The 12,292-nt window shown below is 49.9% G+C and overlaps 1 protein-coding gene across 7 annotated transcripts in view; it reads right to left on the reverse strand.

Annotated features, from left to right (window-relative positions):
- ZSCAN2 (zinc finger and SCAN domain containing 2) overlaps positions 1-7,092 on the reverse strand; it is a 39,837-nt gene extending 32,745 nt beyond the window's left edge. For 3 of the 7 annotated variants that reach the window (XM_078078844.1, XM_036082726.2, XM_036082778.2), the window contains exons 1-2: positions 6,956-7,092; positions 4,543-5,054 (exon numbers count right to left, since the gene is read on the reverse strand). In XM_078078844.1, coding sequence (XP_077934970.1) covers positions 4,543-4,945 — 403 coding nt within the window. In that variant the 5' untranslated portion in view covers positions 4,946-5,054; positions 6,956-7,092. Of the gene's footprint in view, positions 1-3,118; positions 3,697-4,542; positions 5,055-6,756; positions 6,916-6,955 lie in introns of those variants that run through there. The other 4 variants (XR_004914317.2, XM_036082731.2, XM_036082751.2 and 1 more) reach the window with 4 other exon arrangements.
- Positions 7,093-12,292: the final 5,200 nt, after the last annotated feature.

Raw genomic sequence — 12,292 nt, forward strand, 5'->3', positions numbered from 1 at the left:
CACAAAAGACTTTAAGGCAAATGTCCTCCCTGGGGGTGTGGATTCACTGTACCTGAGGTTTCCAAAGTCAAAGCTTGTCCCATGCAAATAAATGCTATAGGTCTCCTGCACGATTCCTGCACCTTGGATGGATAATGTCAGGTCAAAAAGGCCACCTTCTAGTTTATACTCAGGCCAGACAGGGAGGATGTCCTTGAGCCTTTGGGATTTGAGAAATGGGAATAGCACAAACCTCCATCCTCAGAAACATGTTCTCTTTCTGTAAAAATATCTTTGGGGCGCCTGGCTGGTTCAGTCGGAAGACCATGTGACTGACTCTCGATCTCAGGGTTGTGAGTTCAAGCCCCGTGTTGTGGACAGAGATTACTAAAAAAATAAAATAAACTTAAAAATATCTTTATTAATAGCATAAACATGATAGTATTCACTGGGTTTGCTGAACAAAGGATTCATATGGCGCTTCCAAGAACGAAAACACCAGAGACTAAGAGTAAGTGTTCTTTCGCTGGACTGAGCTTCCCCGGGCTGCCTACTGGCCTGAGTACCCCTCCAGGTCTGCAGCCTCACCTCTCCCCTCTTTCCAGACTTGGGCATGTCCCGGCTATGTTCTGCCAAATGTGGCCTTGACCCCATTTTGTTTTAAGACAAAAGCTTAGCATGGTTTTCTCAAGGAAAAGCAGAGAAGCCTGGAATGAAGAAGCTATCTGTCCACCTCCTTCATGGACCGGGCCAGCAAGGCAGACTCTTAACACCTGCCGATGGGCAGAAAGGATTCATGTATTCATGCCAGCAATACTTACTGAGTTCCCACTGTGTGGGGGGCACTGTGCGCAGTACTGTGAGAGAGGAAAAGAAAGAAAGGAAAGAAAAAAAAAAGAGAAAGAAGAAAACAGGTTCCATGCCTTCTGGGATTTTAAAGGTTCCTAGAAGAAATAAGACAACTATTCATATAAGTAGAAAACAAAATGGACCATAATCAAATGCTAAAGGACAAGGAGAATCCAAAAGCTCTGGGGCAGATGGCTTCTGGAGGAGGGAATCAGAGGTGCTCCCAGGTGGCTGCAACTGGGGACAGGGGAAGATGGACCAGAAGTAAGAACGGCTTTCTGGAGTGGGTCTCTAAGGGTGTACACTCAAAGGATACCCGGGATTTTATCAGACAGGGATGGGACAAAGCCATTCCAACTCAAAATTCAAGAGCACAGACTCATGCTAGAAAGCACAGGCTTCATTCAAGGAATAGCAAGATCTGGTCTGAAAGGAGCAGGGGTGATGGCGGGAGGACCACGGGCAGCTGTGAGGCAGCTCTGGCCTGTCATCACACAAGGCCCTGGTTCCGAGCAGAATAAGGAGCTCATGCTTGATTTGGAGATGCTGGGGAACTCACGAAGCTTTCTAAGCAGGAGAGCACCTGAGCGCTCAGGTAGGAGCGGAGCAGGGGCCCTGGAGGGAGAAGAGCCTGGGCCGCTGTGAGAGTTCTGGGCAGAAACAGCAAGAGCCTGAATGCAGACCGCGCGTGGGGATGGAAACGTCCTTGGTACACACTCACAGGGAGAGATGAGCTTTACCACTTAAACCAGTAGCACAGGTCCCATCTTCATGGGAATTATAAGAACCTTTAAATGTGAGTACCCAGAGGTGCCTGCTAGTCAAATATTAAACAACCACTGTCCAAACAGGGATTGAAGTGTCCGGTGCTGGGTAAGTGTGTCCAAAGGTCCCGAGCTGGATGAACAGAAAAGAGGTCAAGTGGTTTACGTTGAACAAATGTTTGAGGGGATGAAGGTAAGTGCACAGGTTCCTCTGAGTAATCACGGGGAAGGTCAGGAGACTTTGTTAAGCAAAGCCGATCTCAAGGGTAGAAGTCAGAGGACTGACGAACCCATCTTAGACGTTCTGGGAGTGATAAAAGGCACAAAGCCCCCACAGCCCGTCCGGTGGGGAGGGCTGTCACGGTGGGTGCCTGTCTCCACCTCAGAGGCACCTGCTCAGACCTGACCCTCCGCTTCGAGACTTCCCCAACGAAACAACAACCCCAGGGGCGCCTGGGTGGCTCAGTCAGTTAAGTGTCTGACTCTTGGTTTCAGCTCAGGTCACGATCTCAGGGTCGTGGAATCGAGCCCCATGTCGGGCTCCATGCTCAGTGGGGAGTCTGCTTGAGATTCTTTCTCTCTACCTCTCCCCTGACTCATGCTTGCTCTCTCTCTCTCGGAAACAAATCTTAAAAAGACATAAAAATAAACAACAACCCCAGAGGTCACTCCTCAGCCCTCAACCCCTCTGGCCTCTGCACAGTATCTGACTAAGATCCTAAAGTTCATTACAAACTTGTCACATTCATCAGGAGGCAAGTAAATTAAGTTTTTAGGACAGGATGAGAGATTTTTGTTTTCTTTTTAATAGGAAGAGTAAAGTTGAAAGTTATTTTTCAGGGCCAGAGAAAACTGGGTACTTTGCTTCAAATAAAACCTACCAAACACACGTGGAAGCAAACAGACCGGAGTTTGAATCCCGGCTCCGCCACTTACCATCTAGTGTGTGATCTTGAGGAAGGGCGTGACCTTGCTGAATTTCCATTTCCTCATCTGTAAAATGACAGTCCCACCCACCTCCCAGGACTGCTAGTGAGCCGGACATGTGAGGAGCCCAGGGCAGGGCTGGGCTCACAGGAGGCCCTCGACGTCACACACAGCTTGACTCCTCTACCTCCCCAGTCCCTGAGCTTGGTCATAGCCTCTGCTCCCAAACCACCTCCTTTCCTCTCTTCCTCTTCCCAGGCTTCTGAATCCTCCAGACTGGATGCCTCTGAGTTGGCCATCTTTGTCTCAGTCCTCGCCTGCAACGCCCCACTGGGAACTATCACTTTGCACCACGGATGTGATACAATGCTTAAGGACATGGGCCATGTCCTCAGACCCATGGGTTTAAATCCTGGTTCGGCCTCATACTAGCTGGGTGATCTTCAGGGAGTCACTTAACTTCTCTGGTGATAATAACGTCACTAATCTCCCAAGACAGTGAAGTGTCCGTCAGTTTTGCCCAGCGAATGCTAGGCACGAGGCCTGGACCAGAAAGGGATCTGCAAACGCTAGCTAGTGTTACTATTGGTTCTTCTTACCTGTGTCCAGTGTCCTCCCCTCCTCTGCTGACCCCTCCTCGGCCGGACCGCTATGCCGGCAGCCTGATGTCTAGGCGGCTTCCTGGCTGCACTCTGGCCGCTGGCCTCTCCCTACTCGAATCAAACCTACATCCTGTTGCCAAATTCCACTTCCTCCCATGCCCCTTGGGCTCTAGTTCAAGAACCTGCCAAGGCCAGCGACATTCAGTCCAAGCCCTGCCGACCCTTCCCCCAAACTCCACATCCTACCACTTCCTAAAAACACACTTTCTACTCCAACCAGCCAGCCTCCCTTACTGTGACCTGAACCAGTGAGCTTCGTGCCACACCTCACTTTCTTCGCAGCTGCCAAACCCTCCCCGCTGCCCTGCACTTTTGCAAACTCCACTCCAGCCTACAGCTTCCTGCTTAAGCTCTGCACCCTCTCTGACCTCTCCGGTCCTGTCCCCTCCTTTCTCTGAACCTCTGCAGCTCTCATCAGTGCCAAGGCAGTCATCATCCATGGGTCCTGAAGCGGCCCCAGGGACACGGGCAGATGTGAAGGAAACATCTGGTAATCAAGGGAGTCCAGTCTACAACTGAAGACCAGAATGGAGACGGAGTAGTTAAGTGGCATGCCTGGATCCCAGAATGTATCAGGAACACGGGAGACAAGGATGGTAACCGTGGCAAAGAGCTCAGGTTTGAAATGACTCTTTCAAGAGCTTAGGATGACCTTATACCATCGCAAGTTCCTAGTTATTAGCTGGTCTTGGTTTCATAAGAATAATCACTTTTTAAAAATAGGATTATCTGGTTTTTCTAATGCTAGACTTCAGATATTTGGATGTTTATTGCACAACCAAGGGAAGGTGCCAAGGGGCGGTTTATACTGTCTTCAGTCCCCCTCCCTATAACCTCCATCAGCTTCCCAACCACTCGGAATAAACACAGAAGTAAACACTGTGCTTATTACACAAATATAGCTCCAAGAATAGTCCTGTAAGCCTCTCCTATCCTGAGATTCTGGAACTACCATTGTACACAGGGCATTAAAAAGGGTGAGCATGGGGCGCCTGGGTGGCTCAGTCGTTAGGCGTCTGCCTTCGGCTCAGGTCATTATCTCAGGGTCCTGGGATCGAGCCCCGGGTCGGGCTCCCTGCTTGGCTGGGGGGCCTGCTTCTCCCTCTCCCACTCCCCCCTGCTTGTGTTCCTGCTCTCACTATCTCTCTGTCAAATAAATAAATAAAATCTTTAAAAATAAATAAATTACTTAATTAATTAATAAAAAGGGTGAGCATGTCCTGGTTGCCTGCAGCAGCAGCAGGAGGACAGGCTGTCCCCACCTCCATCCTGGATACCACCCTCTCCTCTTCCACAAACACCACACTCCTCCACAGTGGAGAATGCTCCTCACCCTCTCCCCACAAGGTCCAGCATCTTACCGCCGTCCCGAAGGGTCTGGGTCAAGTCCTCCACCAGGGCCACGGCCTCCTCGCTGCTTTCAGGACGATGCTCTTGCAGCCAGGCTTGAATTTCCCTTGGTAGCACGGTCAGCATCTGTTCCTTGGTGTGCACTTCCGGCCTCAGCCAGCGCCGACAGAGCTCTCGGAGGCGGCCAAGTGCACCCTGTGGCCCTCCAGCGGCCTCCCCGTGGGGGCTACCCTTGCCAGCACTCTGGGGAAAAGGCTCCGACTCAGGGCCATCCTCCTGCAATACAGCTTCCTGCACCCAAGAGTCGTCCTCCAGGATCATGGTAGTGACCTCCTCCTGTTCGTCTTCCTCTTGAGGCACCTGGACCAAGGGGCTCAGGGGGGTGGTTACTCTCGGCAGCTCTGCAGCCATCATCCACCTTCCTGGGGCAATCGCCTCAGGCTTCTAGCCTTGAACCTCAGTCTTCTAGAGCCAGGCTCACGGAGAAGACACCTCCCTCCTCAAATTCCAACAGGTAGTCTGGCTGGGAAATGAGAAAGAGAACCACAATCAATAAGTAGACTGTCTTACAATGACCTAACTCACAGCAGCCCAGGTCAGGCCGCCAAGTGAGTCTTACATCCGCAAATCAACACAAGTTTCCTGTCCCTCTTAAAGGAAAAATGGCTTACTCCTGAAAACCTCTCTCTGTGGCAAAAGAAGTTATGAAGAATCACAAGCACAAAAAAATACAGAACTTTTCTTTCCAAAAGAAAGAGTATCAGAAATTCAGAGTCCTCCTAAGAACCCAGGACTAAGTTACTCTGCCCTAAATCAGTTCAGACTTGCTGCAGAGTGAGTGACCTTGACCTAACATACAACTCAGTCCCTTAACCTCAGTGCCCATCTAATAGGTAGAGATAATAACACCCATTCTTCTTATCTTATGGGGACATCTTCAGGATTAGCAATGGATCCAGATGTCAAAACATTTTGAGCCTCACTGGGAGGAAGGCAGTATCTTAACTGCATTCTTACCATATGAGTATGAAGTTTTAAAATATTCACACTTTTCGGGCGCCTGGGTGGCTCAGTCGTTAAGCATCTGCCTTCGGCTCAGGTCATGATCCCAGGGTCCTGGGATCGAGGCCCGCATCGGGCTCCCTGCTCCGCGGGAAGCCTGCTTCTCCCTCTCCCACTCCCCCAGCTTGTGTTCCCTCTCTCGCTCTCTCTCTCTCTGTTAAATAAATAAATTTTAAAAATCTTTAAAAATAAATAAATAAAAAAAATAAATAAATAAAATAAAATAAAATATTCACACTTTTCAATGCAGCCTTGGCCCCCTTGGGAATTTATCTTTAAAAATAACCATCTTTCTGAAGAAAAATTTATTTGCAAGGAAACAAAACCATAGCATTGTTTCTAATTGCAAAAATACCCCGACATTTTAAAAATCCAGCAACAGAGAAATGGTTAATGAATTATGCCACATCCACACAGTAAAATGTATTTAAAACTATGCTGATTTAATAATGGCTACCTTTGGGGGCAGGGTACTGACTGAGAAGGGACTCAAAGAAGTCTTTGGGGTGCTGGAAATGTTCTGTATCTTGATTTGATGACGGCTGCATGAAGCATACATATGAAATTTAAGATCTGTGCATGCTGCTGCATGTAGCTTTAAATATTTTTAAAAATTATGCTGACAACGATTATTAACCATTAATAATCTGAGATAATCTTCATAAACATGAAAATTACCGATAAAAACAAACCTAGCCAAACAGAAACACCAGGCACAGTATGATCCCAAATCCGTTTAAAAATGAACACATACACAAGGAAAAACAAAACTTGGACGTTAATTCTACAAAATGTTGGGAGCAGGGAAATTACTATTTATAAAATAAAGCCTATAAAAGCAACGAAAAATTATGTTTTAAAAATCACTACCACATGACAAAGACTCAGATAACCCCCCTTTTTAAAAAAGGGGGGCAGGGGGAAAAAAAACGAAGAAGAAGAAAGCAAAGCTAGTGGGAACACCGAAGCTCTCAGCGTGTACTGACCAGAGGGCCAGAAGGGGCACAGGTAAAACACAAGTCCCGCTCGGGAGCCCGGGAAAACTGCTTCCGGTCAGCTCGTTCGCTGTCGGACCGAGGGCAAGACACGCCCCCTCGGAAGCTCAGTTTCCCCATCTCCCAGCCCCAACCCCGCGCCCCTGGTTAGATGTGCAGGGAGCTCACCGGCCCGAAGCAGGGTCCGGGTGCGTTCGCCGAGCGGACCGGGCGCGTCAACCTGGGGGCCCCGGCCCGCGGCCGCGGACAGCGCCCCCGACGCCCCTCCCCCAGCAGGGCTGCCTGCACCGGCTCCAGGCCCGTTATTCCCTCGCCGCGGGTTACTCCCCCGGCCCGCGCCGCTCCAGGCCCGTCTCTCCGGGCTCACCTCTGGGGAGACCAGGTCGGACTCCGGCAGCCACTCCGCGCGTAAAAGCGCCCCCGGGCACGGCCCGGCGCCTCCGGACTCACCGCGGCTCAAGCCCGAGGGGCACCGAGAACAATGGACGGGAGAGGCCCGCCCCCCACCGCGCTCATTGGCCACCGAGAACGCCCCCTGGAAACCCTGCTCTCCTACTGGCGAACCCGGCCCCCGGCCCGACGGCGGGGTGGGGAGGCCGGGCCGAGGGCATTGTGGGACATGTAGTCCACCGCGGCGGCCCGGCCCGCGGGCGGGGAGCGGAGCTAGGGCTTGAGAGCCCGGGCGCCGCCGCGCGGGCCGCAGGCAAATCCGCGGACTGGCCCTCAAGACCCCAGGGCTGGCCAGAGTTGGGACCTGGTACCGGTCATCTCACTTCCCTGAGGCCTCCGTGGATTTGCCTATGAAAAATGAAAGTTGTGAGGAGGGGCTTGAAGGTCCGTTTCAGCGGGGGACTGTGTGGCAAGGCATGTTGTCAGGCGCCCCCGAAGGGCTGTCCCCGAGCTGGGAGGAGTCCTCCCAGGAAAAGTCGCCCCGCCCCCGTCCCCCAGCCTGCAGGTCCACGCTCGCACCTGGCCCTGGCACACCCGTTTGTTTTCGCACGTGGTGTTCCTGCTGCTGGAGGCAAGCCCCGTCCCGCCTCCTGTGCCGCGGGAGAACTCCCGTTCTTCCGTCCCGCTGGTCTGGGAGCCTGCCCCACCGTCCCCTCCGCGGCCGCGGACGCCGCTGCCGGCGCACCTGCTCCGCGTGTCCCCGTCAGTCCCTGGTCCCAGTGTTGCTCACCGCGGGTCTCAGCACTGGGAGGTGAGAGCGGGAGATCGGCCTCTGTCCTCCCCACGGTCGGTGCCCTCGAAGAAGTAGCGGCGCCAACACTGCAGGACAACAGGTGAGAACCGTCCGGAAACCCAAGGGGGAAATAGGATTGGGGGAGACATGCTCTCGGGGGTCTGTGATAGAACAACTGTGAGTGCTTATGCAGAGCAATCATCGGAGGCGCACAAGCAAATGACTACATTTGTTGTGTTAATTTTTTATTTATATTACATTTAATATTCATGAAAATTTTGTATTTGAGAAATGTTTTCTGTTTATTTGGGTGATTTTAATCTCCTTTTCTGTGAACTGATTGTATCTTCCCATGTTTGTTTTCCTTTGATCCAGTATAGTTTACATACAGTATTATGTTTCAGGTGTACAATAATGAAGCAAATCCATACAACACTCAGTGCTCATCAGGACAAGTGCACTCCTTAATCCCCATCTCCTGTTTCACCCCCCCCCCGTCCCCCCCACCCACCTCCCCTCTGGTAACCAGCTGCTTGTTCTCTCTAGTTAAGAGTCTGTTTTTTGGTTTGTCTCTCTCTTTTTTTTCTTTGTCCGTTTGTTTCGTTTCTTAAATTCCACCTCTGAGTGAGATCATATGTATTTGTCTTTCTCTGGCTGACTTATTTCTCTTAGCATAATACTCTCTAGCTCCATCCATATTGTTGCAAATGGCAAGATGTCATTATTATACTTCTTCCCATGTTTTAATCAAATTTATTTGCAAGAGTTCTTAGTATATTAAGCAAACGATTTGTCACAGAAGTTGCTATTTCTCAGTTTGCTGTTCTTTTTTGCTGTTTTTTTTTAGCATAGAAATTTTTAGGCTGTCCCATCTTGTCTTTTTATAGCTTCTGAATTTGGTGTCATTCTTAGAAAGTTCTCTGCACTCCGAAGATTATCTCAGTTTCACCTGTTTTTCACTAATGAACCCCTTCAATCAGTCGAAGTGTAAAGATGCAAGGTGAGGTTCCTACCTCCCTGGCTGCATCTTAATGTCTTAGCCTAAATGAACGTCGTGCAAATAGCACCACCTCCAGGCCAGCTCGAGAAGTTTGCACTCCGTGCCTGGATGCCGAGCTCTCAGTGCTCACTCCCCGGGTCAGCATTCCTGGAGAGCAAGAGATGCAAAATAGTTGAGGATGATAATTCTTGGGATGCTCTCGTATTACAAAGATCAGTTTTTCCACATTTCCATCCTCCCTAGGAATGGGGATGTATACAAATGGGAAAAGATGTGTTTGGGTGTGGGGGTCTGGGGGGTTCACTGCTGAAACTTTCTAGCAGCCTAAGAGTGCATTTACCTCTCCTCCTATCCCAAGCCAACCCTTGACCACAAGAAACTGGCACTGTCTTGTCACAGGAGAATCCTGGAGCCAGCCATCTCTTCCCTGTGCCTGATTCTCCGGGAAGGTGGTCCTGCCCAGTGTCAAGTATCCCAGGTTTAGATAGAAAGCAACTCACATTCAGGGCACCTGGGTGGTGCAGTTGATTAAGCGTCCTTGGCTTTGGCTCAGGTGGTGATCTCAGGGTCGGGAGATTGAGCCCCACAGAGTCTGTTTAGCATTCTCTCTCCTTCTCCCTCTCCCCCCCCACCCCCACATGTGTGCTCTCTCACATTCTCTTTCAAATAAGTAAATAGATCTTTATTTTTTTTCAAGATTTACTTATTTGAGAGACATGGTGCATGAGCACCAGCAGAGGGGAGGGGCAGAGGGAGAAGCAGACTCCATGCTGAGCAGGGAGCCCAATGCAGGACTCAATCCCAGGACCCCAAGATCATGACCTGAGCCGAAGGCAGATGCTTAGCCAACTGAGCCACCTAGGCGCCCAGTAAATAAATCTTTAAAAAAAAGCGGGGGGGGGGGGGGGAAGAAAGCAACTCACATTTAAGACAAGTTTATGGCATAATGGGCCTGGTGCCCAAGCCAGCCTGGGACAGTGAGCAAGCCTAGAAACACAGCCCAGTTCAGTGAGTAGGATTGCTCCCCCAAGTGAATCTTTTCTCCATCAGCCAAACTCCAGGGGTGACAGAGGCTGTGTGCTACCAGTGGGCATTCCTGGTAAAAGCTTCAGAGAACTGCTCTGGCTAAGAGGGACTTATTGAAAGAATATTAGGGAACTCACAGGGTAAATGGGAAAGAATCAGGCTTAATTCAGAACAGTTGGGAGCCAAGAAACAGAGGCTAAGGCTCAGGCATTGGGGCAAAGGTGCCTTTGGGCCCTGAGGATGCAGGAAGTACCTCCCCCCTGCCGAAGACCCCCCCACCATTGCTCAATCTACCCTATGTCCTCGCTGTCCAGGAAGGGCATCTCTTTGTTTGTATGAAGCATGTGTGTCTCATTTTTGCTAGTTATGCCACAGAAGCAGGACCACTAAACGGGATTGGGAAAAGATTATTACATGAACAGTGTTGGAGGATGCTATAAGACTGGCCTAAAAGGAAGAAAAATCTAAAGGGGGGCTCCTGGTACGAATGCCAAGGGAGAAAGAGAAACTAGGGAAGGAGATCAGGGATGCATTTATTTTAAAGAGGGAGGAGTGAGGGGCGCCTGGGTGGCTCAGTCCTTAAGCGTCTGCCTTCAGCTCAGGTCATGATCCCAGGGTCCTGGGATCGAGCCCCGCGTCTGGCTCCCTGCTCCACGGGAAGCCCGCTTCTCCCTCTCCCACTCCCCCTGCTTGTGTTCCCTCTCTCACTGTGTCTCTCTGATAAATAAATAAAAAATCTTAAAAAAAAAAAAAAAGGAGGAGTGAAATTCAGTCCAAGAAGTGTCACTGAACAATTGTGAAGTTAAGTATCCCATGACGTTGGGGCACCTGGGTGGCTCAGTCGTTAAGCGTCTGCCTTCGGCTCCGGTCATGATCCCAGGGTCCTGGGATCGAGCCCCACATCGGGCTCCCTGCTCAGCGGGAAGCCTGCTTCTCCCTCTCCCACTCCCCCTGCTTGTGTTCCCTCTCTCGCTGTGTCTCTCTCTGCCAAATAAATAAAATCTTTAAAAAAAAAAAAAAAAGGTTTCCCATGACGCATGCCCAAGTAAAACGAAGAGCTAGAGCGGGATTTTTTTTTTTTTTAGAATGGAATTTTTCACCCCTCCCAACAAGGCCTGTATTTTCACTGTTTTCTTTCTTTTTTTTTTTTTTTTAATGAATGGCTTGTAGTTAGTGTAACAGGGGCGGGAGGAGGGTTGTCTTTGGTCCTTGTCTTTCTCCTCCTGGGACCCTGGTTTTTCTCTTCCTCGGCTGTCCTGTGCTGCCCTGGGCTTCTCTAGCCCCTTTGTGCCAAGAAGGAAGAGAATAGCTTTACAGTCTCGGGCCAGTTCCCATGCCCTACTCGGAACTGCTCTAGTCAGGGATATTTCTTGGAAGACACGACAGTGCTCTGGGCTGGACAGAATGGCTCAGGAGGCAGCTTCGTGTGGGCTGGTGCTTGCCAAACCCAGAGGCACCAGTGATACCAGGAATGGCTGGAGGCAGAGTGTGTTTTGTTTTGTTTTGTTTTAAGATTTTATTTACTTATTTGACAGAGAGAGACACAGCGAGAGAGGGAACACAAGCAGGGGGAGTGGGAGAGGGAGAAGCAGGCTCCCCACCAAGCAGGGAGCCCGATGCGGGGCTCGATCCCAGGACCCCTGGGATCATGACCCGAGCCGAAGGCAGACGCCTAACGACTGAGCCACCCAGGTGCCCCCACAGTGTGTTTTGAAGGGGATTTAGCTCTAGAATCATCCATGTCCCCCCAAGTTATTATGAGTGAAGACTAATTATAAAGATAGGAAGGAAAAAAATGCAAATACATGCACACACACACACTCCGTATACACACATAGTGCATGTATATAGTTGACATTTGAACAACTAGGGGGCTACAAGCACTGACATCCCCCCCCACCTCCACCCCAGCAGTTGAAAATCTACTCAGAACTTCTGACTCCCCAAAACTTAGAGCCTCCTGTTGACCAGGGGTCTTACTGATAACAGAAACAGTCGATTAACATTTGATATACTATACATGTTATATACTGTATTCTTACAATAAAGTTAGAGAAAAGAAACATTATTAAGAAAATCATAAGAGAAAAAAAATCATCAGAAGAAATACATTTACAGTACTGTATGGTATTTATCGAAAAAAAAAAAGAATCCACATATAGAGGCACCTGGCTGGCTCAGTTAGGAGAGCATGCGACTCGATCTCTGGGGCATGAGTTCAAGCCCCTACTGAGCGTAGGGCTTTAAAAAAAAGAAAATTCCACATACAAGTGGACGTGCACAGTTCAGACCCGTATCGCTCAAGGGCCAGCTGTACATATAATCCCTAGGCTGCTTAGTTCATAGGAAGAAACATTATCACTAGAATAGTTAGTTGACCGTTGGAAAGAGAAAGAAAAAAACCTTGTGACCTGCAGTAGAAGCTTGCCAGGCACGGGGCATGCACAAGAGGCTTCAGGACAAATTCCCTGCCCGGCTTGTCAAACCAGCAGCAG

The sequence above is a fragment of the Halichoerus grypus genome, chromosome 8 (assembly GCF_964656455.1).
Source record: "Halichoerus grypus chromosome 8, mHalGry1.hap1.1, whole genome shotgun sequence".
In the NCBI taxonomy this organism is placed as follows: Eukaryota; Metazoa; Chordata; class Mammalia; order Carnivora; family Phocidae; genus Halichoerus; species Halichoerus grypus.